At 34.6% G+C, this 27,871-nt stretch overlaps 4 protein-coding genes across 6 annotated transcripts; 3 read left to right on the top strand and 1 right to left on the bottom strand.

Annotated features, from left to right (window-relative positions):
- Window positions 1-395: 395 nt before the first annotated feature.
- LOC7493475 (chloroplastic import inner membrane translocase subunit HP30-2) lies at window positions 396-3,401 on the top strand. Of its 2 annotated transcripts, none has more exons than XM_002317816.4 (6): window positions 396-832; window positions 1,544-1,659; window positions 2,334-2,460; window positions 2,735-2,883; window positions 3,024-3,086; window positions 3,168-3,401. In XM_002317816.4, exons 1-6 carry the CDS (start codon window positions 410-412, stop codon window positions 3,202-3,204), a joined length of 915 nt encoding a protein of 304 aa, XP_002317852.2. In that variant the 5' UTR covers window positions 396-409; the 3' UTR covers window positions 3,205-3,401. The 2 variants fall into 2 exon arrangements, with proteins under 2 accessions (XP_002317852.2, XP_024438695.2); XM_024582927.2 differs by having other exon boundaries at window positions 411-832; window positions 3,024-3,091.
- Window positions 3,402-4,107: 706 nt separating this feature from the next.
- On the bottom strand, window positions 4,108-4,810 carry LOC7486705 (protein RESPONSE TO LOW SULFUR 2). The gene has a single exon (XM_002318470.4). The coding sequence runs from the start codon at window positions 4,696-4,698 to the stop codon at window positions 4,396-4,398; it is 303 nt and encodes a 100-aa protein (XP_002318506.2). The 5' UTR covers window positions 4,699-4,810; the 3' UTR covers window positions 4,108-4,395.
- A 9,601-nt stretch (window positions 4,811-14,411) lies between these two features.
- LOC7453999 (autophagy-related protein 13a) lies at window positions 14,412-18,696 on the top strand. Its single transcript, XM_002317817.4, has 3 exons — window positions 14,412-16,479; window positions 16,589-16,773; window positions 18,144-18,696. The coding sequence occupies exons 1-3, from the start codon at window positions 15,118-15,120 to the stop codon at window positions 18,454-18,456; spliced, it is 1,860 nt and encodes a 619-aa protein (XP_002317853.3). The 5' UTR covers window positions 14,412-15,117; the 3' UTR covers window positions 18,457-18,696.
- Window positions 18,697-19,429: 733 nt separating this feature from the next.
- Window positions 19,430-22,201, top strand: LOC18103598 (uncharacterized). Of its 2 annotated transcripts, XM_052445849.1 has the most exons (6): window positions 19,430-19,890; window positions 19,979-20,926; window positions 21,033-21,144; window positions 21,702-21,797; window positions 21,888-22,017; window positions 22,157-22,201. In XM_052445849.1, the coding sequence occupies exons 1-5, from the start codon at window positions 19,829-19,831 to the stop codon at window positions 21,969-21,971; spliced, it is 1,302 nt and encodes a 433-aa protein (XP_052301809.1). In that variant the 5' UTR covers window positions 19,430-19,828; the 3' UTR covers window positions 21,972-22,017; window positions 22,157-22,201. The 2 variants fall into 2 exon arrangements, with proteins under 2 accessions (XP_052301809.1, XP_006376581.2); XM_006376519.3 differs by having other exon boundaries at window positions 19,435-19,890; window positions 21,888-22,201.
- Window positions 22,202-27,871: the final 5,670 nt, after the last annotated feature.

Genomic DNA, 27,871 nt, shown 5'->3' with positions numbered 1-27,871 from the left:
TACAAATGGGACTTAGTTCTACATCCATGGTGCTAAACAAAGAGAACACATGATTTCTACTTCCAATCCTGTCTCTCCAAACAAACTTACCTTTGAAGAGTGATTTGGGATATTCAAACAATTTAAGCAGCCTATTTGACATTTTGGGGTGTTTTGATATGAAAAAAATTTGTTTAGGTTCGACTCATTAAAATATAACTTGTGATTTTTTTATAGAAAGAATTTGTTTATTTTCATAGAAATACCTAAAACAGAAAAGTATGTTAAAATGAAAAAAAATTACAAGCAATTAATTATTTAATTTATTTTATTAAGTTACTATCAAAAGAAAAAGGAGAGGAAATCGATAATATCTAAGCGGTAATACAAAAAAAAATTGAAAAAAAAAACCCCTCAAAATAGAATTCAAATGAAGGGAATAAAAAGGAAGGATCTCTCCTCTCCTATATATCTCTATCCACATAGTAGCTCGAAGCAGCAGCAGCAACGGCGGGGCGGCAGCAAACAGGGGAAAGCGAAACGGAAAAGAAAAGAAATGGAGCAGCAGCAGGGTAAACAAGGAGTGACGGTGGCCAAACTGTTTCCCAATCAAGACCCAATGAAGTTCGTTCAGTTTAAGTTCAAGGAATTGGAGGATGGCTTCAAGTCTTGGTTGTCCAAGCAATCTTTGCCTGTCGAGGCCGCCGTTGTCACTGCCACCGGCGGTGTTCAGGGCGCTGCCATCGGAGCCATCATGGGTACCCTCACCCCTGACATCTCTTCCTCTATGCCAACTCCCCCTCCTCAGGCCTCTCTCAACCCTCAAGCCATGGCCTCTCTCAAGCAAGCCCAAGTAATCTCTTTCTGTTAGTATTACTGCAAAAAGAGGGTTCAACTTTTTATTTTTGTTTTACATTTGAATGGCTCTGCTTTGAAATTGGAGAAGATCAATTACCCGAAATGAATAACGTAAAGAGATTTTGATTTGCCTAACTGATAATCTTTTTTCCTCAGATAACATAGAACTAGCTAGTTTCATCATCTAGTTACAAGGAGATTACTATGAAAGTTTATGAGTTATATAAAATAGAGTTTTACTCCTAGCTGTATCAGACTTAAATTGTCCGAACGCTCTCCTCAACATGATTGCAGAGCAGCTTATAATATTTGCTTTATGCCCCCCCCCCCCCCCCCCCCCTCTATTTGTTATAATGTTGTATGAGCTTGGAAATTGGAATATTAGGTTGACGAGGATCCCTTTTGCATAATCTACCAAGTAGTTTTTGCTCCTAATATCGAAAAAGGGTGAATCTTTGCTTGATCCAGATGAGTTCTATGTCTCACATGCCTTTTTCTTGAAACGCGGTTGAGTATTCCAGGGGAGAATGTAGTGGAGAGGAAAAAAAAATCCTTCAGAATTGGTTTATCATTGGATTTGTGTTTGGAGTCAATGTACAGAACTAGATTGATTCTGAACCCTACACAATGGCCTGAATTAATTGTGGCTGCTGGATCCATTAAGAGATGTTGCTAATGTTTAACAAACGATATGCTTCATGTACAGGCTTTAGCTGGTGGACCCTTAATACAAGCACGCAATTTTGCTGTAATGACTGGAACCAATGCCGGCATAGCTTGTATCATGAAGAGATTGCGCGGCAAGGAGGATGTCCAATCTAGGTAACTTTTACTACATCCCTTTTGCTGTGCATATGTTCTTCCTTTGCAAGCAATAATCTTTGTTCACTCCTTTGTGTTCCCCTTAATGGGATGATTGACTTCATAAAATGTTGTTTTACTGGAATTTCATTTAGCATATTGTGGTGTCTTTCTCTAGATAATTGAATCCCAAGTGCTACAAATGTATGAACTAAGTGATCATAGATATTAGTTGCCAATGATTTTCATCTATTTATCATATGCTTGTAATGGAATCTATTTTAAAAGGGAAGAGTTTGGGGCTTGAGTCCTATCATTGTATCAAAAGAAAAGATGTAGGAGTAGTATAGATGAATTAGAAAGGCCTGATTTAACCTTTCCATTGATGCTCTATCATTATCTGTCATAGACTAAACTCGTCCTCCCATTCCACGGTCAATATAGATCTTACTGAGGAAAATTAGGTTTAAATGGTAAACAAATTCATAGAATTTCAAAATCAGTCATAAGAAATGGGATAATTTTGTGGAAGGATGCCGTGTATGGCTGGAGATTTTATCAAATAATAATTCACTGCTCTTAAAAAAAAAAAGTTCAGGAGCTAAGTGTAGCTTGACCCAAAGTTCAGGGTAATTTTGAGTACTTTAGCCTTAGTTTCCATGCACATATTAAATCTTATTAATTTATCATTGCAGCATGGTTGCAGCTTTTGGTTCCGGTGCCATGTTTTCGTTGGTGAGTGGCATGGGTGGCCCAAATCTTGCTACTAATGCAATCACTTCTGGACTTTTCTTTGCATTAGTTCAGGGTGGTCTTTTCAAGGTAAAGTTTTAAGGCAAGATACATCTTTTTTTTTTCTACAGACTCACATGCTACAGTAGGTTTATATTTTTGCCCATGCAAGCGGTGAGTATGGATCAATAAAGCATTTCTATTTGGAGGCAATTTCATATTAGTCCTACCAAAAGCATTCCTTGCATTCATATACAGAGGCAACCAGTTTTGCAGTCTCGTTTCTAGTATGAGATCATTCTCATATTGTTCCTTTGGTCTTATTCTTGCCAATGCTGAGATAAACTTTCATGTGGTTATTTAGTTGGGGGAGAAGTTATCTAAACCACCAGTTGAAGATTTGTGCTATGCCAGAACAAGATCCATGCTAAATAATCTTGGTCTCCAGAATTATGAAAAGAATTTCAAGAAAGGGTTGTTGACAGATAACACTTTGCCTTTGCTGACCGACAGGCAAGTTTTTAGATGATCTAGTTTTCATTCACCTTATGTATGATTAGTTAGCGTTTGTGTTTTATCAATATTTATCAATGTATATATCATTATTTCCTTAAAGAGGATCTTTGGTGATCATTATGTGTTTGGTTTTCCAGTGCTCTTAGAGATGTAAGAATCCCTCCTGGACCAAGACTTCTCATTCTTGATCACCTTCGAAGGTCTGGTTCGTACTCTAAGCATGACACACTATTACTTTTGGTCATTGAATTTTATCTGATTTCTGAATATGTTGTGTCTAGGGACCCGGAGCTGAGAGAGAAGACATGCAAGCCATGATCAATAATGTTTTTTTTTTTTAAAAAAAAAATGTAGCCATGAGAGATCACTTTGTTTTTGATACAGCAGAGGTTAGGGGGAGTAGTTTTTGAGTCTTTAATAAGAAAAGCTCTGTTGTGAACTATTCTTCAATGTCAATTGCTATTCTATTCTGTAAGGAACTTCGATATCATGCTAAAGCTTTTTAAATTTTGGTAGATTGGTTTGGATTGCTGCGGAGCCTCGAATTGAATGATATCGCGCACAGCTTGTATAGTGAATGCGGTAGTGGTGTCTAATCTGGTGTGATATATGGTTGGAGCAATTGTCTGGTAGCAAGGGCACCATGGTTTGCTTTTTGAGTTTTGGGAAGTTGTCATGACCAAGGTCGTATTCAAACTCTTGGAAATGCACGTCGGCATCTCATGATGCATCCTGCCTGACCTTGTTCTTCGAATCCTTGTTCCAAGCAGTGCTAACACTCTTTTCAATTTTTCGTTTGAAAAACAAAAAATCGGATGGGGTTTTTTAATCCTTTTATATCATCTCCTCGGGAGTGTTAAACAATGGCCAATTAATTTAATTTCAATCTTCATCACCCGACGGCTATGCTCTTGTTAAACCTCGTTATCAACAACGAAAAAAAATAAATAAAAATGTCAGAAGCAGCTGAAGTTCTACCCTATCGATCTTACTGATAAACATCCTCTTGTAAAATGTACGCAGACAGTTAAAACTCTGGCTTCCTAGGTGAAGACAATAAACTAACTTGTTCAGCGTCCTCTGTCTCTGTGAAATCTGTCAGTTTTTGTCGCTAACATTAAACAGGTTAGTTAATCCTTTAATATATTTCCTAAAAGGTAACATCTCAGATTACATTGATTAATTATGCCAAAGAAAAGCTTGTGTATGATCCATTGACTGACCACCCAAAAAAAAATTCATAATAATAGGGGTAGAGAAAATTCACATCCAGTAGAACAATGAAATGAAATGAAGAGAAGAAAATAGAAATATTGTACAGAATTCTTGACTCTCCTAGAGAAAAAAAGGGAGAGGGAGAGAATCATCATAACTAAAGAGAGAGACCTAATTATCAACAGATCAATCACCCACGAAGGTGAAAGCAACATCTCTACCTGCTCCCAAATACATATGCTGGCAGAGAGAGCCAAAAAAGACAGGAAATTAAAAGGGTTGATGATGATGATGTTAATTGGTGACTGGATGAAGATGGAGAAGGTTGTGGGCTTGGGAGAGTTCGTTCATGAGAGAGAGAATGCGGGCATGGCAGTCGCGGGCATGGCTGACAGCCTCAGCCTCGAGCTCACCCAGCTGGGAGCATAGCCTCTCCTCGGCCTCCTCTGCCACTTGGAGCCTCTCCCATGCCCTTTGTAGCTCTGATTTCATCTTTTCCTCCCTCTGCTTGCTTTCTTTGAGCGCTTTCTCCAGCTCCTCATTTCTCTTCTTTAGCATTATCTCCTCTCCATCCTTGACCGTCCCCATTAGGGCCATTACCACTATTTACTATTGATTATTCTCTTTCTTCGTAGCTGCAAGAATTCTTTTTCCTGGCTCCAAGAACATCCACTCAAATTTTAACACCCTTTATTTATGGGTAGCATTCTCCTCTTTCTGTTTTTATAGGCTGAATCAGTTGTGTCCAGGTTCACTGTATCTTATTTCCCATCTTCAAAAGATTATTCCTTGTAGTTTACAATTAAAAAAAAACAACCCAACCACTTAATTCAACCTAAATTAACTTATAAAACTTATAATTTAAATCATATCATTAAAATAACAAATAAAAATAAATCAAAATAAATTATAAAATTTAATTCTCAATCAATTTATTATTAAATAATAAAATTAAAAAAATATTTCAATAAAAAAAATACAGTAAAACAACACAAGTCAACCTAAGTTAATTTGCAAAACAGGATATTCAGATAATGAAACTAAGATAATTTCTTAAAAAATAAACTGAAACAATCATAAAACTTTATCTCTAATCAACCCCATGAAGGCTAATTGTTTTTTCTAAAACCTAAATTAATTTAATTAATCTATTAAACTCGTATCACAAATCATAAAATCACAATAATTATATAAAAAAATAAATTATAATAAATTATAAAACCTAATATCTAATAAATTAATGTTAAAGAAGCGCATCTTTTACTTTTTGTTAATTAATAAGGTGTGCTTGCTTGCCTATGTGCTTCGATTTTACTTTATCTTTTCATGAATGCAATGATTTAGTCCCTAGAATTTAAATATAAAATAACTTAGTCCCTTTATCGAATATGATTGCTCATTCATTAAGTAGTCCCGAGAAATGGTTAGAATATCCTAGGTTTCTTTCAATTAACATACACAAAATATTTTGAAAATAAAAAATGATTATGTGAATGACAATTCAACATCTTATTAGCTTACAATTAATAGAGCGAGAGTTCATTTGTCATGGTTTATAAAAAAATAATTTTAAATTTTAAATTACGATTTAAAAACTTATAATAAAGACGAGTTAACTTAAAAATATATTTGAAATAAAATAATTTAATTTAAATGCATGTTTCAAACAATTTTTTGTTAGGAAGGAATATAATACAAGTTAGAATTTATAAATTAAAATTTAAAAATTTTTAATTTCCGCAAGATTTTGACTCGAAATTGTAATAAAAAAAAATTTTGGAACAAAAAATTATTTATAATTAAAAAAAATCATCACTTTGTTTTGAATCAAAATTTGAAAGTAATTTAATTCAATTTAGAAAAGACACAACAAACATCACTTAAGCTGTAAATATATATAAAAATATAGGGATGTAATGTGAAGTAATTTAAATCAAAGAGACTAACTAATTATTTTCTAAAGATACAAGGACTAAACGATGATTTATTCTTTTATAGGGATTGAGTTTCGTTTTTTGCGAGGAAAAAAAAAAAAACATTGCTTGTCCTGTCGTTTCAAAAAACCAATGGCCGTTTCCTCTCTTCTGCGGGCTCCGGAGTCCGGATCCACTTTATTTTATTTTTAAGAAAAAAGAGAAGTGTTCGTCCCATATTAATTTTTTATCCGAGAAATAGCCCCGTGCTATCTTTGGTCATGTTATTGTTGGGCCGTATGCGGATCTTCGAGGTATCTTTGTATCCACTTAGCAACTTTTATGGTTTTGATTAAAATATAATCAAAATGATTATTGTAAATTATGGTTTTAATTTTTATGAGAAATAATTGTGATCTTGATATATTTTTTATTTTTTTCTGTGACAAGTTTTGTCTTTATTTTTAATAAAGAAAAATATATATATATATATATATTTTAATTTTATATTAGGAAATGGAGACTAGAGAATAAAAAAAAAACTTGAAAACAGAAAAGAGAAAGAACACTTTTAATGTGAGATCCACGTTATTAGCGATGCAGAAAGAACCAATGACCCTTTCCCTGATGGCGACATGATCTCGATTTTAAAACTTTTAAGAAAGTAATCGGAGACGATGGGTAACGAATTCATATATACATGTATGGCGACAGTTGAGCTACTGTAGGGTAGGCAAATAGGAGGTGGAGGAGGCGACTGGCGAGAATCTCCAGAAAGACAACGATGCATTTGTCCAAGTTTTCTTTCTTTTACTTACGTCATCCTAACCAGGACGAATTCCCATCAATTTGATGGCAACCTCCCACCCTCCTAACGCACAAAAATCTAATTATTCACACCACTGTTGACGTAACATCATTAATTGATGAGCTAACGCCAAACCAAAGGTGAGCTAACTTCAAACTCAGGTCAATATAGTGCTAATCCAACCTTTATTGGTTCGTCAGGGAAGGCTTTTGAAGTTGGTCTCAGAGTGCTGAGCCCAAACCGGTCGAGCTTCAAGTGGTTGATAAAAGAAATTGTGCTAATTAGTTTGAGTTTGATTCATTTTAATGTCACCTTGGACTGTGATGTAACGAGTTGATTTTTGTGTGCCTTTTAATTTCACATAGGACGTAGCAGGAAGCTAGAAAAGCAACAGGAAGATTGTTTTATCAAAATCACCATACATATATTGATTGTGTTTATAGATTACAGTACAAATATCAGAATCGAACAAAAGAATGAGATATATGATGAGTTAACTTAATTTATAGTTGTACAAAATCACCACAAATATTGCTGGCGCATGCATAAAATACTGGGTTAGAAACAAGAGCAATTGTTAGATAATCTTACCACACCATAATATTTTGGAGGTGATTGTAGAGAAATAGCAAGATCACAAAATTACATTCTGAGCCAATATAACTCAGTCGTAGCAAGGACTATAAATCAATATTTTACCTCCATGCTAGATTTAGACACAACATTCTATTTTTTGCACTCTAAGATATAAGATTTTGGCAAAAAAAAAAAAAAAAAACACCATAGCTATTGATAGATTTGTAATTGTCTGGCAGTTAGAATCATAAAAGACATTTAAGGCAATTGAAAAAAAGTGTATAATGCATCCCATAATTAACATAACCTTTTTAAATAACAAAGAACTAGTTTTATAGCACCCCACCCCAATAAGACTCTTTTGGATTATATATAAATTGGCATAATTGATTGATTCCATAATTGATGTCAGGTCTAGTGAGAGTATAATACTGAAGTGCACCAATAACCTGCCTATACTCAATAGGGTCAGATAATAGTTCATCATCATGAGCATAAAGTTTTGCACCTAAAACAGTAGGCGATTCAAGAGGTCGACCATCAACAATATGAGTTTTCTCAAGCAAATTGGAAATATATTTTGACTACCTAAGATGTAAGCCTTCTTGATTACAAGCAGTTTTGATTTTTAAAAAGTAGAAGAGATTGCTAAGATTGCAAACCAATGTAAAACTTTTAATTTCTAAATGGCTAGAACCAGTGACAATAATGTCATCTGCGTAGGTTAGGATAAATAATTTAAAGTTATCTGTTTGTAAATGAACAAGCTATAGTCGAATTCATACTATATAAAACCAATGTCAATTAGATGCTAAAAGAGTCTTATAAATCAAGCTCGAGTGGCCTATTTAAGTTTATACAGTGATTTATGCAAACTGCAAATGAATATGGTTTAGACTCTTTAGAGTTATCAATAAATCCCTATGGTTGCTCCTAAAAAACCATGCAAAAATGCATTAGAGGCAACACTTATTTAATAAGGTAATTAAAGATGACAACCAACAAAAAAAACCAAATGAATGGTGGAAAACTTGATAACCGGGGAAAAAATTTCATGGCAATATATGTCATTCCACTAATCAAAGATTTTAGCCATCAATCTTATCTTGTACCTATCAATTCTGCCACAAGTTTTCTTTTGATCTTATAAACCCATTTATTTTTGACAATATGATATCGAGATTGGCGAGAACAAAGAAACAAGGTCTCATTAGCTATCAATGCATCAAATTCTTTGCTTATTGTCGCTCTCCAATTTAGATTTGAAATTGCTTTACTGTAGAGAGTAAGTTCCTACTCATTAAAAACACTATAGAATACTTTTAATGGATGAAGAGTGGATTATAAAACCTTATAGTTTTGAAACTGTTTTGGTTTGGAATGACCAATTCTTGACCTTGTGATTATATGAGATGTAGATGGAGGTTTTGGACTATTTGGTGGTTGGTATATTTGAATGTCTTACTGGATGTCTAAGGAAGAAACTTCATAAATGAGAGAGTCAATAGCAGATTGGTCTATTGAGGTGAAAGGTATATGCATGAGAGATACATGAAGTTTAGTAGATAAAAAAAATCTAAAATGTTGTAGGGTTTGAAGTTGGAAAGAAGTAGAGATTGTGTTGGTCTCTATATTACGAACATTAATCAACAAATTACTAGAAAATATTGTATCTACCAAATTTTCTAAAGTTACAAGGTGATAGAGTTGTGCTTGAACTGAAGGAATCTTGATCTTTATCTTTTAGTGGAAATGTTGTTTCATCAAATAGTACACTTTTAGAGATATAAACTCTATTAGACTCCAAATCTAGACAACGATAACCTTTTTAATTATTGGAATAACCCAAATAAACACAACATCTATTGTAATATGCAAGTTTATGAGGTTCATAAGGCCTTAATAAAGGATAATATGAGCAACCATTTTAAACTTCAAAAGGGCTGCAATGTTGTAGGATTTTAGTAGGTAACCTATTAATTAAGTATATTGATGCTTAAAAAGAACCAACCTAAATTTTTTACTTAAGATGTGATTGTGCTAACAATGTTAAACCAAGTTCTTGAATGTGATGATGTTTCCTCTCAGCTATTCTATTTTGCTCAGAGGTATGCGAATATGTTAACCTATGATATATCCTTGACTTTGATAAAAACTTAGTAAATTATTTAGATAAGTATTTTTCTCTATTATAAGTATGAAATTTTCTAACCGAGCAAGAGAATAAATTTTCAGCATAACATTTAAATTTGAGAAAGGTGTCAAATGCTAATGATTTATTATGCAAGGGATAAACCTAAAAAAACCTTAAAAAATCATCTACAAACAAAAAATAATAAGGACAACCACTAATAAATTCTATGGGTGATTTCTAAACATCATAACGTATGAGAACCAATGGATTGACAAGTTGCAAAGTGGAACATGAAAAAAGGCATTTGCTTGTTTTTTCCAAGAGGGCATACAAAATATCACACCTAACATCGCAACGACCTTTAAAATTTCTAGGGAAAAAGAACATATATCTGGCATCTTATTCTTATATGGAAAAATGTTTGGTTTAAAGAGGCACCACTTAGTATTATGGTTACTAGGAACCCTAACTCGTAAATAGAGATTCTATGGTATGAGACTGGTTACGTAAAAAGAAAGATACTATCAGCCCTAAAACGTCATACCTTAGGTAGACTGCATTACAGGTTTTGTCTAAAATTACTAAAAGTTGTTTTATTCTGTTTTTAAAGGTCTGCTTATAATATTCCTGACTCTGGTGCCAGTGAATATTCGACTACGAATACTTCCAACTCTAACGTTAGTAAAAATTACGTAAAAAAAAAGGTATTCTTGACTCTGGTGCCAATAAATAAATCGGTAAAATTTGGATTGAAAGCAAAACATATCTTTTTATTAATTTTTTTTACGAGAAAAAAAAAGACAGATATATATCGCATATTAGATTCACATTTCACAGTAAGAGTCTACAACCTAAATACACAGTAAAGTTAACAAAAAAAAAAGGTGTGAGGGACCCACAAATAAATAAAAAAAGGATCCTTGAATTTTTTTTAGAATTTTCTAATATCTAAAAGGGTTTATTTGACTAGATATCAAAATAAAGAAAAGTGATATTAAAGGGAAAGGGTATAAGGGTGTGTTTTACCAAACACACCTTTAGCCCAAAGAAAATTAGGTCGGCTAAGCCTGAGGCCTAAGTTCAGCCCGGCTCAACAATTTCTGTTTTTTCCTTTTTTTATGGATTGGATCTAGCCCAGTCGTAAGGGCTGAGCTTGATCCAGCCGGCTCGGCCAGGTCACTAGCCTAAACCAGTGACCAAGCTGGCCATGCAACAGTAATAAAGTAATTAAATTAGCAAACGAGGGAAAAAGAAAGACTTACCTGACATGGCTGTTGTTGGAAGCAAAGTTGAGGGAGACGGTCGGGTGATGCTGGAGACTAGTGACTGGGCAACCGTCTCAACCTTTCTTTCATTCTTTTGTGTTTCTTCTTTATCTTTGGTCTCTTTTTTTTTCTCTATTCTCTCCCTTTCCCTCTCTAGCTCTCTATGTCTTCTTGTCCCCCCTCTCTCTATTAGTTTCTGTTGCTCATCGCTGTCATGGAAAAGGGAATGAAGCTGTTGGTCAAGGTCTGAGAGGGACTCACCATTGTTGTTAATGCTGAGGGGGGCTAACTGCAACCACTGCTGAGAAGAGAAGGTTGCTGCTGGAAATGTAGGGGTGTAGCTGGTGCAAACGGTTGGTGTTTTTAGTGAAAAGGAGAAGAGGTGTGACCTATGGCCGAAATGGAGGAACCCTCTGTTGCTGCTGGCTTGAGCTTGCTCACAGTTACTGAAGCTGAAGATGACACTGTTGTTATGACTGGTGCATGCTCACAGTGGTTAATCAACTGTGACTATCGATGATGGTTGCGCCTGTGGCGAGTGACTGAGCAACCTTGGTGGTATTCTTGTTGGATGACAACTATGGTTTTGTTAGAAGGATGAGAAAAAAAGAGTGTTCTTTTTTGCAACAAAGGGAAAAAAATATGTATGGCCAGACTCTGAAGATAGGGGGACGATGACATAGTTGGTTCATTTAGGTTTGTTTTTTGTAATGGCTTCCCTTTTGATGTATGCACTGGGATTTGTATTCATAATACAAGAGTCTCATAGCATATGAGAAACAAAGTCTCGATCAAACTCATTCTCTTTTTTAAATTTAAATTTGATTAGAATTTAAAATGAAATTTTAAAATAGATAACTGTCATTATCTTGATAATCTTTTTAAACCGAAGATTAGAAGAGAATGACAAAACACATTATAGTCCCTAGTTTTTTCACAAGTTGACAAATCACACCTTTAACCAAAATCAATCAATGATCTTTTAATTTCAAATTTTAATCCCCTTAAACTTAAATTAAAAGCAAATGGGTCAAAATTGGATTATAACACGAAACAAAAGGATGATTAATTTATTGTTAGTGAAAGAGAAATGTTATTGGAATACAAAATGGATTGAAGAACTGCATATGAGGGACCTGTACGTCAATAATGCTCCTACTCAACAAAAGTTTGCTCTTCAATGATTGTTGTTAGTCTATGAATTTTGTGAGGGAGACTTACGTTGCTAATAATAGGATAAAAACCATTTTCATTATATCCATGGAATAAAGTTTAACCTGTATGATTCTTCTTCATAGTAAAGTCAGATCCAATAAGTATAAAGTAGCGAATATTTTCTAAACAAAACTTATTAATGGTAGAAGATCAATGAATGCATGTGGACATTAAAGGATTTTGATAAATAAAACTTAATGTTGTCTATTTGTAATAATATGGATTCAATGCTTTTAATTAACAAGCATGTAGCATTCCTTACATTAATAGTTTCTCCTCCATTAAAAGATAATTTTTAAAAGAGATTATGATCATCAAATGATATATGAGCATTAGCTTCATTGTTAAAAGAGATTCTGATCATCAAATGATATATGAGCATTAGCTTCATTGTCTGCATACCATATTTGATGTTCATGTTGAGCATTTGACTTGGTTACCATTATTGCAAGTTTAAAGGGAGGATGACACCCTTGATATACAAAATCAAATTTATGATAACAATATCACTTGTTATATCATAGATTTGGTATATGGAGCATGTACCGATTGAATTTTGATGCACAATGGATTGACATGAGGAATGAACTTGCTAAGAATTGCTTGGACGAGCAGCAGAAACTGATGATTTCTTATGTGTTGGAAATGAGGACTTCTTATTGGTAGCAAATCAAAAGTAGTATTAGACACCACTACCTAACATTAGTATCCAGAAGTGCTTTACTTCTAAGTGATTCAACACTAAAATCTTCAAATATAAAGTCTTTATCTCTATAAGCAAAATTAAAAGAAGTTATAAAATAGTTGAACTCTTAGTTAAGACCTTAAGTGATGAATGAAATTAAATCTTGATCATCAATAGACTTTTCTGCTGCAGCAAGTTGATTTGTCATAAACTTAAAGCCTTTTAAATATGTGGAACGTGATCGTGAACCTTGTGTGATAGTCTGCAATTGACATTTTAGATGTGAAATACGAGTTCATGACTGGTTGGAAAATCTAGTTTTAAGAGTAGTCCAAACCTGTTTGGATGTGTTTAAACCATATATTGATACAATGATGTTTGGACAGATTGGGGATGAGATAATACCAAGTAGAGCTTGATCTTTCTTATACTAGGTTATATAAGAAGGATTATGTGAATTATCAGCATTAGTCTTTTAAGGGATCTGATCAGAGCCTTCCACAAACCCTAAAAGATCATTGCTATTAAGAAATGGTTGGAATTGAGATTGCTAACCTAGATAATTTGATCCATTGAGTTTGAAAGATATTGGTGGTAAGGTGTAGAGAGTTGTTGATGTTGAAATCATTTGAAGATGAAAAGGAAGATAATATGCAGAAGCGAATTCAGGAAAGAAGAATAATAGGAGTTAGAAGGCTGTGATACCAAGTTAGAAAAACAATAAGAAGATTGTTTGTAATGTGATGTAATGTGTTTTTGGTCCACTTACCAAAAACATTGTATATTGATTTGTATTTATATATTACAGTATATCATAATGTAACAAAAGAATGAGGCAAATGAGGAGCTAACTTAATTTATAGTTCTACACGATTATTATGAAGATCCAGGAGAAGATGGAGCACCAAATTGTGCGTGAAGATCTATAATAGATGAGAGATTTTGACTTTGAATTTCCTTAACAGAAACCTCAACTTAGAATGAGGCAAATGTTCAGTTGCTTTGCTGGGCGGAAGATATCCCAAGTCTACATGTGCGGTTTCAGCGAGCACCAAAGTCGCTGAGGCCCGTTTCAGTTTCGAACAACCCACTCCTTAGAAAGCTAAGCCCAAAGGCGAAGAGCACCAGTAAGTAACTTGGACTTTTTAGCCCTCCTGTGGGCCGTGGCCCATTGTTGAATTCATTTGTTGTTTGGACAGAGTAGCGTCATCACCACTCTTTATTGATTGATTTATTTTAATTAATTTAAGATTTATAAGAACTTGACACAACAACATGATTTGCCCTCACTTTAGTAATCTTAATAATTGATGACTGGAAGGGGGGGAGGCATATAATATAATATTTTAATAAAAATTAAAGGATAATGATGGTGTCGGAGGGGTAGTGCGCCGAGGGTACTGCGCGGCTGATCGTGATTTTTAATTTTTTTTTTGTTTTAAATTAATTATTTGATATTTTTTAATTATTTTAATATATTAGTATTAAAAATAAAAAAATATTATTTTATTATATTTCTAAAATAAAGAAACTTCGAAAATAAACGCTGACACAATAATTCGAGAGAGAGAGAGAGGGAGGGGATTTTGAAATGAAAAGAGATGGATGAGTAGTGGTTAGGAAGAGGCGTTCCATCATTACTTGATTTGTTTTGATTATAATTGTGAACTAATTTTCCATACCCATTTCTTTCTTTCTTTAACAACAGTACTACTGCCGGAAGGAATTCTGGGATTCTCCTTTTATTATTATTATTATTATTATTATTATTATTTGGATTGTTTTACGTCTCTCTTCCGGCAAAGGAAATTAAATTAAACTCTTCTCTTTCACGTCTTATTTTAACGTTGCGGGTAAGTTTTCAATTCCTTCCTTCTTTTTAAACATTTATTTATTTCTTTATTTATATACGGCAATCATTACATGGGAGAGATTGCCCTCTTTTGATCTGCTTGCCTTATCGCATCAAGATCCCCTCCCCAGTTCTGAATCTGTCCTTCATACTAACACGGCACGTTCGATCAACATTTCATTTATCCATCGATCTATCACCATCGGCTTGCTATGATCTGTTAGCTTTACTATGCTTCTGATGACTCATTAATCCTTCCTTCCCCATTCTCTTATATTTCTTTTTCTCTCTCTTTTTTTTTTAATTTTTTTTCAATTCTCACACGATTCTTTTGTATGTTAATTTGACGAGCAGAGCTACAAATCTATTCCTACCATCATTTGTTCTTGCTCCTCCACCACACCCACATTTCCGTTCTTTGTTTTTTTCCTTCTTTTATCAAAATTAATCCTCTTGTTTACCTCTAACCCCAAAAAAAGAGAAGAGAAGGGAAGGGAATTGCGGTTATATCGTCTTGATTTAGGGTCATATACACCACCCACCGGGATCTCAAAGTTGGATTAGCACCATGGATATGCATGGTAATTCTCACCCTGATTCTGGAAAACTAGAACAAATTATTTCCCAGTTTCTATTGAAGAGCTTGCACATCATCTTGGACTCAAGAATCCCTTCTCTTCATCCCCATGATCGCAGCAGGGAACTTTCTTCCACTTCTCGTGTCAAAAAGAGCGACAAATGGTTCAATTTAGTTCTCGGAGACCGCCCTGCTGCTCTCGATAACTTGAATTTTTGGCACAGAAATCTCACGGATCCCATGATAATTGATGTACTACTTGTTCGCCAACCGTCTACTCCGTCTACATCCATGGACAATTTGTATGCTGGGACATCTGTGGAGACAGTTATAGAGAGGTGGGTTGTTCAGTATGAGTCCCTGCGGGTTATGCCTCCCCAGACCGGTGAAAATTCCGCCTCTTACAAGAAGACATATAAGAAGTCCATCATACTTTTACGCTCTCTTTACTCTCATATGAGGCTTCTCCCCGCATACAGGGTCTTTCGCCAGCTAAGCTCATCTACTCAAACTTACAATTTCCATATCATTTACAAAGTTTCTTCATTTTGCGAACCGTTCTCCAGGGCTGATGAGGAAGTAATGAAGGAGCTCAGTTTTGTCCCCGTTGAGGCCCTTCCTGGCCGCCTTTGTGTATCTGTGACCTATCGTTCGACACTATCTGATTTCAAGCTTGAGCCCGTGACACCGATGACACCAAAGATTATAATGGACTATGTCGGTAGCCCTACCACAGATCCTCTTAGGTCTTTACCCTCTTCAGAGAAGGGCGTGGGTGCTACGTCCTTTCTATTGAGAGGAATGCAACCACATGTTTCTTCTCCTTTTCCACGCCCGCATAGCTGGACAAGCGGCTTCCATAGAGCAGCTCATATGGTGAACCAACCAGTTGGTGGATCTCCGCCAGCTTATCGCACATCTCGCATGCCATGTGATTTTCCGTCCCCCTCTAATGATATTTACGGTCATAGAGTCCAAAACTACAGACCATCAACTCCTCAAAAGGCCAATTATCATGATGAGTACCAGCTTTCTCCTCCATTCTCATCATCTATGTCCCCTTCTACGCCAACGCACTTCTACAACGGTAGTCCTGTCCTAGCTCGTGATATTTCAGAAACTGCACCCGTTTCTATTCCACTTCCTATATCAGGCGGCAGAAGTTCGAGATACCTTTCTCCTAACTTTTCTGATTCAAGTAGGCATTCTCTTCCACCTTTATCTCCCAGAAGCACAAGGCATGATTCATCATCACAGGAGTCTCCTTCTGGAATTCGATCAATCAAGAAATTAGAAGCTATAAGGTTTGCAGAGTTAAACTCTGGCAATGTAAATCATTATTCTGGTCAGAAGGTAGTCTCTGCTCTCACCAATCTGTTTTTAAGTGGTTTTTTTTCCTGCTTGAAAACTTCAGCCATCAAATTATATTTTGACTGGTGTCTCTAATTTCAATTCTTTTTAGTTGTTAAAAGATAGCAAAGATGATTCAGGGCGGTTCTCAGGGTTGTTATCTTCTAGTGGCTCTCCACGCGTTGGTTTTTCCAGAAGTTCAAGTAGATTATCTTTCCAAGATGACTTAGATGATGATGATGATTTCTCGTGTCCTTTTGATGTTGATGATGTTGATACATCAGATTCTCATGCCAGGTACTTTGAAATTGCAGGCATAAGTAGTGTTTACCTAACTGTATATGGAGTGCTTAACTATACGAATCCATAGGGTTGGTTTCTATTCCATATTTTATGCACATGTGCATATTTTTAGTATGATCATCTCTTCTATGTTGGCTGCGTGTTTAGTTTGTAATCTACTGCAAAGCCTTGCGAGTGGTCTCTAGATTGCATGGAATTCTTCTTCTGGAATATAGTTCCATGGTTGCAGTTTGTTGCAGTTTTCTCAGAGTAGTTTTGTTATAAAGTCCATCTATATTGTTGTTTCCTTGTTTAATTTGATGATGATGTGGAATGCTCAATTTGAAATTGCATCTACCTTTGTCAAGGTTCACTCTGTTACTGAATAATTCTTGATAACTAATTAATTAAACTAAATCTGATATCAGTTTCTCCTTGACATCTAGCGCTATGTGCTTCTCCAACATGAAAAATTTAGTGCTGAGTCATTTTCCTCTAGTTGGAGAAGCTTGCCTTAAGTTTTCTAGTGTGTAACTATTGTGATTCCTCGGTTTTACTTGCTGTCCTACCGGAGAAACACCCATTAGCTCAGTATATGGAATTTCTCATCTGCTTAAATGTCAATGCTTCTTCTTATTTAAGGCTAAATTGATTATAAGAAGCTTGAAAAATATCTATCATCCCTTTCTTGCTCAATATGTTCTCATGGTTTTAGATCACAATTGCATGTCACGCAAGAGGGCTTACAGGTTTCACGAGCACAAATTGTTTAAATTCAAGCAAATGGTCCCTGATGTGTGGATTTCATTAAAAAAATAGTTTTCAATGAATCGAGATTGCAAGTTTCATAGAAAAGGCTAAATTACCCGAAATTACCCTGAACTGAGCCCCTGAACTGAGCCCATGAACTTTCATTTTTTTGATTTGAGTGCTATGAACTATTTTTTGGTGAAAAATTGGCCCCTGACATATGTTGTGTTTCTAAACTATTATCAGTAGTTAAAATTAATGGAAAGACCTATTTTTAACAAAAAAATAGTTTGAGGATCTTGGTAGTGTAGTTACCTTTCCTTTATCATCTTGGTTGCTTTGTGATCCTTGTCCTTGATGGCCCCACCACCTCATATATGTGGATCAAAGAAAGCTAGCATAACTTTTTGGCAGTTTGGCACAACTTGCTCCATGATTTCTTCCCTTGATGAAGTTGAGATAAAACACAACGGGGGATTCATCATTTTGTTTGTGCATTTGCTCAAGTTCATCTGTTTATGACGCTTTTCTTTTCAATCCTGAGACCGAGGCTTAATGTTTTTGCTTCTAGACTGATCTATGTTTTTTTCATCACCACCATAATCTTATTTTTGTATTTTCTTTTGAGTATACAGTCAGAACCTTTATGGGAAGAAAAACTTGGAGTCCAGTTCCCACACTGCATCAATAGGGAAAAAATCTCAAGATGCAGCCGTTGGTATCCTTGTTCACATGCTGAGGACAGCACCTCCGCTGCGTCAAGATCCAAGCTGTTACTCATCCCACTCCTTGAGGACTAATGTAGAGGAAGGGATGAGCACAGCTTCTGGGTTTTTTTTGCCGAGAAAGACAGCAGATGCGCTGGAAGAGCTCCGGAGTTACAGAGAAATGAAAGACCTCTTGCTCTCTAAGAGTGGAACTCGGGTGGTCAGCAAAGAAGAAGCATAATTGCAGCTGGTTCTGGCAGGTTCATTGTCTTAGAGAGACTTTGATTTGTTAAGGGAAAGGTACACGAGGGAATTGTTCTAATCAAAATAATAAACAGCAGAAGCTCCAACATAACGGAGTTAATCTTACATTTATAACATAACAGATCATTTTGTGGAGAGAGATTAACATATTATGTACATATCAAATTCATGATAGAAATTTGTAATGTTGATCAAGTCAATTACCGGATTTAGTGGATGCTGCCTTGTACCCTCACCCTTTCACCACCATGCGCCTGCATACATAATAAATTGTTTAGGGAATGCGAGGAAGGTCTCCATTGTGAACTGTCAAAAAGTTGGGAGAGCTTTGGAAACCGTAAGAAGACAAGTTCTAAGGGAATGGTTGAGCTATAGTTATCAAAACCAGTTTGGATTAGTGGGATAGACCAGGTTTGCTTTTAAATCGTCTAGGAGTTGGACTTTATAAAACCCAAATGATTTAGTATTCTTTTTATTTTTTCTTTTTCAAAACAATATTTCATTAAAAAAAATTAATAAATTGATTTGTTGAGTTAATATGCGACGAGCTTTAGAAATATAAATTTTTTATTAAAATCTAAGTCTTGTAGCTGTACACACTATTTAAAATTTATTTTGTTTTGTTTTTTATATTATCCTCAGTTCCTTACCTTTATGAAATATTTTTAAAAAATAATTTTAATATTAATAAATCAGAGGAGCTACTTCTTATTTATTTTTATACCATTTTTAGATATTAAATTAAATTTTTTTACATTTAAATTAGTTTTAAATATAAGACTTTATTAAAAATTTTAAATTGAATTCAATTAAATACTTTGTTAAAAAAATATATTTAAGAACTCTACAAATAATTTTTTATGATAACTCAAGTGAGAGATATCAATATAAATGAAATTGTAAATTAAATTCATCACTTATCTACCAAACAATTAATTTTATTACTTCATATTTTGCGCTTTTTGATTTTTTGGGAACAGAATACATAAATAAATTAAAGCACTATTCATTATCGTTTTAAACATTATTAGGATTATTAATTAAGACAGAAACTAAATTAGTAAACGCCAACACGGAGTAAAGTGGAAGGCGAGCAGTGGGCAGTAGACAGGCATTGGTCCGATGGGGACTGGGACTGGGACTGGGATTAACTAGGGTTTTCTCGTCTTCTACTGAAGTTTTCTTCTACCGCTTTGCCTGTTAGTCTTCTCTTTCTGCACTGCTGTGCTGATGATATATCCTATTCTTCTTTGGTTGCTTCAAAGTTTCACAGTAATTGCTGCCTGGTACACCATAATCATATCATGCAATGCAGAATGGAGAGAATATAATTAAAGAAGAAAAAAAAGATGGATTCTTCTGTAAATTGTCCCTTTTGTCATCTAACCCTTCCTCCGTCACAACTTCAAAGGTAAATATTCCCTTTTCCTTTTCTTTCCTTTTTTTTTTGTTGATAGATTGTTTAAAAAGCATTTGATTTGATTATGCACAAATGGCAGGCATGCCAACAGCCACTTTGACGAGGATGATGGTGTCGCTGAAAAGGATGAGCAACTTGCAAGGGACCTGGAATTGGCCCAGCAACTTTCTATTCCGCCCCCTTCTTCTACATTCACACTCCAAGAGAACAACACCATGGATGAAAAGATTTCTTGTTTGATTGCTTTGCAGTATAGGAGCTCCTTTTACCATGTCAAATCCCCTGGTGGTTTGATCTCCTTGTTGTCCAACTGTTTCGAATTAGATGCTGATACCGACACCACTGTCTTATTGTCTGGATATGTTGACCATTTTCAGAGCTTGGCTTCTGAAGATGCTGGCTGGGGTTGTGGTTGGCGTAATATCCAAATGCTTAGCTCCCATTTGCTTTCCCATAGACATGATGCCAGTGAGCTTTTGTTCGGTGGCTCTGGTTTTGTCCCTGACATTCCGTTTCTTCAGAGATGGCTTGAGATTGCCTGGGAAAAAGGTTTTGATGCCCTTGGCTCTCATCATTTCAACAATTCTGTCTATGGTTCTAAACATTGGATCGGAACTACTGAATGTGCTGCCATTTTTCGCTCTTTTGGCCTTCGTGCTAGGATTGTAGATTTTGGCCCTAAGGAATTGCAAAGCTTTTTTCTTTCCGTTCCTGGTACCAGTCTTACCCCACCTGTTGTGATAGCCAATGCCAGTGACAAGAGAAAAGCCTTTCAGGTTTATGGACCCATGGATAGATATTTGGTGGGACGAAATAGTGATGTTTCACAGCTAGACTCCATTGTGAATGGCCAGTCTCAGTCCTCTACCAATTACGTGGCTGGTGGAAGTGATCATTCTATGGCAAATAGATTTCCGAGGAAGAAAGAGGGTCATCAGGTTCTCCTCGACTGGGTTTGGAATTATTTTTCAGAGGAAAGCTTAACCACATCTGTCCAAAATCGACAAGTTGTCATCACCAACAGAGTGTAAGCTATTCTTTCCATGCATCTTATTTTTTGCCTTATGGTTTTATCAAATAGGAAAATTGTGATTCTGGAATTGATTCAAGTTGTTGACAACATCAACGAGCAGACCCTTGTACTTCCAACATGATGGTCACTCAAGAACTATTGTTGGGATTCAATTCAGACGTCAACAGAATGGAGTGCCGCAGTACAACCTCTTAATTTTGGACCCTGCTCATGTAAGTAATAAACCTCCTGCGTTTTTTGGCTTGATTATTGAACATATAATAAAGGACATTAAAATATTCAAAAGCTTCAACATGCTTCCCTATTGATGTCTTTCTGTAATTATTCGTATGGGAATTTGGGCTGGTATGTGCATTGAACCTTGCATCTCATCCATTTACTAGTATAATTTTTTGATTCCATCTTTTTTTCCTCTTTGGCCTTAATATTACCATTGAACCCAGGAAAAATAATGTTCTTTCTACCATCCCTCAAATATCATGAGGTTTGAGCTAAGCTAAAATTCTAGCATTTCTATCTTGATACATTTCTGCTTGTCACATAAATTGTGGGAAGGACATTTTTTTTTTGTGGAAAAAGTTAATTGTTGTGGGAAGGACATGAATCCTATAATATGTGGTTTTTTAAATATTTGATCCAAATGAAAAAAGTTCAGTTTGGAAATCTTTGTTTTGTATAGACAGGAAAATTGAGATTGTCAAAATGGTGCATATATTTTCTTGTGATTTCTACTATATTTATCTGGTTTTATTCTGTATTGCAAAAATAGAGAACTGTAGCTCTAGAAAGATCACTTAGAGAAAATGCTGGATGGAAGAAGCTAATAAAAAGAGGAGCTCACACATTGAAGAAGCCCCAATACCAGGTTCTACTCCTCTAGTCAACCTATCTTTTCTCTTGTTATTTCTCGTGGAAGCTTCAATTAGGATTTTTTTTCCTTCCTTTTTCTTTCCAGTTGTGCTACATTGATCCTGGGATAGCAATTGGAGAGGAGATGGAGCAGCTCAAGAAAATAGATAGTGTCTTCATTGAATTTTAGAAGAATATTTTGAAGTTTTATGCCTCTCTTTTATCCTTGTCCATTGGTAATTAAATCTCATCCTTCTCTCTTTGATGATGAAAATGAAAACATGTGCATCAACATCATGCTTTGACTTGTATTTAGTATATACTGTTCACGCAGCAAAGTGATTTAAATGTACTTAGTATATATTGTTCACGCAGTAAAGTGACTTGTGTGATGGAAGAGGAATATCAATTTTCTGTCGAGTTCTGGAACTGGTATAATCTCGAATGTACTCCGTCAGATGCCACTATTAAAGCTGAGCGGCTACCCATCTCAACAATCTCACCTTTATTCTCTACGGCTAGTGTATGAGTTTTTAACTGTAGAAAGCCTGTGTGCAACTGTAATTTTTGTGGTTGTGTACGAGCCCCTGTTGTCATTCAGGTTTAGAGATCCCAAAGCACTCAATATGAATCGTTCAGACTCAGTTTTAAGGGCATTCGTTGCTTCATTTAGGAGCAAATTGCAGGCCTTTTTAGGAGGGTTCTAGTAATGGCTATCCTTTGCTTTTGTCCACCCGAAAGCAGGCAGCCCTTCTATCATATCCATCAGGCAAATTACAAACAAACTGGTGTATATTCGCCTCCCTCGATAGCTTCGCTATTTCGGTTTCAGAAGCCCCTTCATTCCCATAGATGATATTGTCTCTGATTAAGTCCCCAGTTTTCGCCTCCCTTGATACCTTCCCACCCACGTTGTCTCCCCAACTTTGTCAGACTTTATTCTCTCATATCCTTCTTTACAATTATAAGCTTTCCTTCCCTAGGGTCATCGAATCTTAACAAAAGGGCCAAAACTGAGAACTTTCCTGATCCACTTGGCCCTGCAAGTGCCACCTTTAATCCAGCTTCAATTTGTAAGCTGAAGTTGCGGAGAACTTTCACTTCTGGTCGTAGTGGGTAGTAGAATTGGATGTTCTGAAATTCAGTTCTCCCCATGATCTTTTCAAGATCTGGGCTCTTAGGGAACATAAGGTTCAATTTCGGTCTCCCTTTGAAGGGTTTTGAATGCAGGAGTCAGTACACCAATGGAAGAGATGACAACGGGGATGAATGTCTATAATTCTGTGATTGAAGGTACTGCGAGGGAGAAAATCTGGTATGATCTTATGCCATCTTCGAAGGTGGCTTGATGTTTATCAACTAAATGTGTGGGCAGAGCAACGGCATGAGCAATATTCCATGAACAAGGGGAGACGACCTGAATGAACCCACACTCAATAGATGCTCCTCCTCATTGGATTTTCTCTTGGCTTTCTTGAGAATTTGTTCTTCACGGCAAAATGATGCAATGGTTTTATTGTTGGCTGTGGGCTCGGAAGCAAGTTCAACAAGTTCGTCATGCTCTTGGTGGCATCTCTGAGGTCTTGTTCATGTTCTGCATAAAACATGTCAAGGGCCCAGGGATAGGAATTTAATTAGAAAATGTTTTTTTATGGGTATATAGCTGAAAATAAAGTTAATATCCATGCATTATGAATCCAGATTCGAATTTCGCATGTATACGGAATAGGCTCCTGCTAACTAAAATTGTGAATATACGACAGACAGCACTGACACTGATTCCTCCCAGGTGGCATCTAAATACAATATTCCCAAATGTATATAGAAAATAAATTTATTTTTAATATTCTCCCGAAAAATATTTAATAAAAAAAGAATTTTAATATTTTAATAAAAAATAATAACTCAAAATGTATTATTTTCCAACTAATTTTTTTAATATATCCAGAGACAATTTCCAACTTATTTTTCATTATATCACTAAACATATTAATATATTTTACTAAAAAAATATTTAACAATGTTATATGCCTATAATATTATATTTAAAATATTCATATTATATGTGTAGTTATATTTTATTAAATAAACTATATATAAATATATGATATAACAAATTCTTCCCCCCCCTCATTCTTACACTTTTTATATCTCATTCTTTTATTGTAAGTAATCAAATAGTTACATTTATATATTTATGTGTGCGCACGCGTGCGTGCGTGTGTATATATATATATATATATTAATATTAGATAAACTTGAAAACAAAATAAAAAATTAAAAAGTAATTTTTCAATTTATTTTTCATGGCATAGTCAAATATTAAAAAATATTTTATTTTTCATGACATTGTCTAACATAAAATAATCAACTTTTCATGAATAAACTTTTCACAAAAATCACTTAAAAAAACTATTTTTCAGAAAATAAATGAGAATTTACTTTTATTATGGTTTTTTCTTTATTCCTCACTATGTCAAATCACCAAAAAGTAAAAGCCCAAGGAAATTCACTACCATTAGCACTATAGATTGGCACAACTTTCCTTGCTAGCATTTTCTTGCATTGGCACAACTATAGATTGACATGCTATCCAAGTTTTTTTTGAAATATTTATTAAATAAAATAATTAATTGCATTGAATTATTGTTGTTTGATATTTATTTAACTTATAATTTATAGATTATTTGGATGCCTTGCTCAAAAGAAAGATTGATCATTGCTCCAACTATCTGCACCTGCGGGGTGTATATATAGACAACAATGTTCCTGCTAGTATGTTTTGAGATGGTTGAGCTACATCGCCTAGATTGAGTAATGTGATAGTTCGGCTACAAACAACAAATTCCAGTCAATATCAATACGAGTGATGCTTTGTACTCCATTACTTGTAGGGGTAAAATCGATGATTATGATTGGTTAAGTTGTTTATAGTGCTTATGTATCATAGTGAGATGCACAAAAGAATGAGATATTTACATAGATGTATCATATGATTATTGACGATGATTATATGGTTTGGTACATAAATATAACACGACATATCATTACTCTGGATCTCAAGAAGGTTCCTCCACCTAGATATATGCAGTACGAGCAACATGCCCAATAGATTCAATATCACATAACTAATAAAGTTTTTTTTATGATTAATATATGTTAATCGTTGAGTTTTATGTATTTATATTTTAATTTAAGATTAATTTCTTATTAATGTTAGGTTGACTTCTTGCTACGGGAGGGTTGAGAAACCGTATCTCATCTTTGTAATACTGACGAAGAAAGTAAAGTTCACACCGTAGCATCCAGATGATTAAATATTTGTCGCATTGGATTTAAAATCTTTGAAAAAAAGCTAACTCTTAATGATGTCATGGCAGAGGACGGGGCCACTCAAACACTATGATTTTATAAATATTTTTCAGGCTTAAAACATGAAAATAACCCAAAATCTTATAGTAGCCAAAATGGTTTGATCATTTTGGATACGATCCAACTGTTTTATCAAATATCCAACTGTTTTTCAAAACAGTCTCCTCACTGTTCAAAAAGACGACATTTCATTAATGTTGTGGTTATAAACCGCGACATCAGTTGTTGCAGTTATGAAACACGACATGTATCTAATGTCGTTTTTATGAACTGTGATATTATTGAGATATCGCGTTTCTAAACTGTGATATCTTCAAACTGTGTTATTTCGCCCAAACGTTTTTTATTTTGTGCTATTTCAATATTTAATTATATTTTGGGTGCTAATTACCCAATTTATCCTATATATTTGGTAAGCAATATAAATAAATAATACAAAAATTCAAATATCGGAAAGAAAGACAGAAGATCAAAGGCATATATAAAGCAGAGAAGAAAAGACTGACGCATGGTTTATTAATGAATTCCAAATCAGCCTTTTCTCTATTATAAATAAAAGCAGAGAACAAAAACAATACGTATCTAAGGGACAAATTGTTCAGTTGACACACAAAATTAAAATAAGTAGGGAAGTAACACATTAGCTAAAAAAAAATAGCGTTATTGCATATTTTTATATATTACTATTGAGAACTACAATATTTAAATTGATATGACGGTTAAAAATATATATAAAAAATAATTGATGTATCAATTTTATTTTGTATTTTGGAATTGTTGCTGTGCTCGGACTGCTATCTAGGCAGGTGGACTTGCGAAGCAGGTAGGATATAAGCACAACGATGCACATCTTCTATAAAACTTTAAATTTTTTTTTTATTATTTTTTTTAATATTTTTAATTATTTTAATGTATTGATATTAAAAATAATTTTTTAAAAATAAAAAAATAATTTTAATATATTTTAAAATAAAAAACACTTTAAAAACAATAAACAAACCTACTTTACCTGTTAAGGTTTATGCGTTTTGGGCTTGTTGTAGGAGAAATAAGGGGGTTTAACGCTCTTTTCAGCCTCTTGGATCAATTTGGACCATTTCTTCATAGCAGTGAGCTCTTAATACTGGGCCCTTGAAGCCTAGTAATATCATAAACAATACCATTTGTCTTTTGAATATGAGAATCGGCGCGTTGCTTCGCTGGGGTCACCCCAAGACCACCCCAGGTTAATTGATTAATTAAATAATAGCATTTATATCTACAGCACAATCATCTAATCAATGCATATTTATGTGCTTAAATAAAAAGGTGGCTGTCGTTTTTTCCGTGTCTGGGTAGAGATATCGATCAGTATTTGTTAAATGCCACGATATTGCACGTAGGCAAGGTAGCTAGAGGTGGGAACCGGAAATGAATATCTTATTTGATGGCAATAAATGTAGAAGTCAAGCCGAGCACCAGACAAGCTCACCTCACCATCAAAGTGTAATAATAAAAATAAATAAATAAATACTAGTATTAGAACGGGGCGGGCCACGATTGGGGATCCAGCGTATCAATCCCAAATTAATTATGTGTAAATAAATTAGTACTTTAATGAGTATCATTTAATTTAATGTGATCAGATCCACAGAGTTGATTTTTGCTATAAAAAAACCATAAATGAAAGTAAACGTTGACAGTGCGGGGAATGGGAAGAAAGGGAGGCCCATTCCACATCTTCACACCTCAGCGCCAGTGCAACGTGCAGTTCATGTGACATTCGGTGCGGTCATGGTTGGCCTCCTTTTCCACTGTCTGGATCCTTTTTTCTGACTTTTCCAGGTTAATCGGATTCAATGCAATCGTAGCCAAGACAAAAAAAGAGCTCCCCCCCCCCCCCCCCCCCCCCCCACCTGCAGAGATAGAAATAAATGCTTCCTGCCTAGCAGTAGCAAAAGCACACATCACGAGTGTACTGGAGAGTTTTTTCCAATTCTAGCACAGTGAGGTAATATGTTTCCAAACTAACACTGTTCAAATAATAATTCCCAATCGGTGATTAATACACGCACATAACACATGCGCATCTCAAATTCTTGTTCTCCTGCAAATTAATTCATCCCCTCAAGAGTTTACATTCATGTTTTATATATAAAAAATTAATGGTCATGAGATAAACAAAAATAATCCAATGATCATAAAAAAAAACATGACACAAAAAGAGAAAAAAGATGAGAGAAAAAAAGAAGAAAAAGAAAAAAAAACACTAAAAGATACAAAAGAGCTATGATGATATTATCAATACTATAAAAAAGATATTGAAAAATCAAATCTATAAATAATATGGAAAATTAACTTTAAAATTGATGATGAGACTTCAATAAATAAATATATTATTGTTTTTAAACAATACATGTAGCTCTCACTAGCTTTAAAGTTAATTTCTGTATTTTATTATAATTGGAAATATGACATGTCCTGTTTTTTTTTTCCTTCCTTGTTTTTTGTGCATTGTTTTTTTTTTATATATTAATTGAATTATTTATTTATTTATTTTATAGCTATTGATCCTTTATAAAATATGAATGTTTACTTAATTTGCCGGATAAAGAAAATTTAAGCTGCGGCATATGATATCTGCACGTATTAACATGTGCTAGTTTGTGAATTATTTTCTTAATTGTGCTGTGAAAAACTCTGTACTGGAGTGGACTCAGTAGTATTTAATATATATTT

The sequence above is a fragment of the Populus trichocarpa genome, chromosome 12 (assembly GCF_000002775.5).
Source record: "Populus trichocarpa isolate Nisqually-1 chromosome 12, P.trichocarpa_v4.1, whole genome shotgun sequence".
In the NCBI taxonomy this organism is placed as follows: domain Eukaryota; kingdom Viridiplantae; phylum Streptophyta; class Magnoliopsida; order Malpighiales; family Salicaceae; genus Populus; species Populus trichocarpa.
This window is presented reverse-complemented; position numbering and strand designations above follow the sequence as displayed.

What these genes read in the sequence shown, in the direction of transcription:
- LOC7453999 (XM_002317817.4), top strand. Translation starts at nt 15,118, where the DNA reads ATGGATATGCATGGTAATTCTCACCCTGATTCTGGAAAACTAGAACAA. An exon ending in ATCATTATTCTGGTCAGAAG is followed by an intron (nt 16,480 to 16,588) that starts GTAGTCTCTGCT and finishes AATTCTTTTTAG; the next exon opens with TTGTTAAAAGATAGCAAAGA. An exon ending in ACATCAGATTCTCATGCCAG is followed by an intron (nt 16,774 to 18,143) that starts GTACTTTGAAAT and finishes TTGAGTATACAG; the next exon opens with TCAGAACCTTTATGGGAAGA.
- LOC7493475 (XM_002317816.4), top strand. Translation starts at nt 410, where the DNA reads ATGAAGGGAATAAAAAGGAAGGATCTCTCCTCTCCTATATATCTCTAT. An exon ending in AAGGAGGATGTCCAATCTAG is followed by an intron (nt 1,660 to 2,333) that starts GTAACTTTTACT and finishes TTATCATTGCAG; the next exon opens with CATGGTTGCAGCTTTTGGTT. An exon ending in TTGCCTTTGCTGACCGACAG is followed by an intron (nt 2,884 to 3,023) that starts GCAAGTTTTTAG and finishes TTGGTTTTCCAG; the next exon opens with TGCTCTTAGAGATGTAAGAA.
- LOC18103598 (XM_052445849.1), top strand. Translation starts at nt 19,829, where the DNA reads ATGGATTCTTCTGTAAATTGTCCCTTTTGTCATCTAACCCTTCCTCCG. An exon ending in CCTCCGTCACAACTTCAAAG is followed by an intron (nt 19,891 to 19,978) that starts GTAAATATTCCC and finishes CACAAATGGCAG; the next exon opens with GCATGCCAACAGCCACTTTG. An exon ending in TAATTTTGGACCCTGCTCAT is followed by an intron (nt 21,145 to 21,701) that starts GTAAGTAATAAA and finishes TTGCAAAAATAG; the next exon opens with AGAACTGTAGCTCTAGAAAG.
- LOC7486705 (XM_002318470.4), bottom strand. Translation starts at nt 4,698, where the DNA reads ATGGCCCTAATGGGGACGGTCAAGGATGGAGAGGAGATAATGCTAAAG.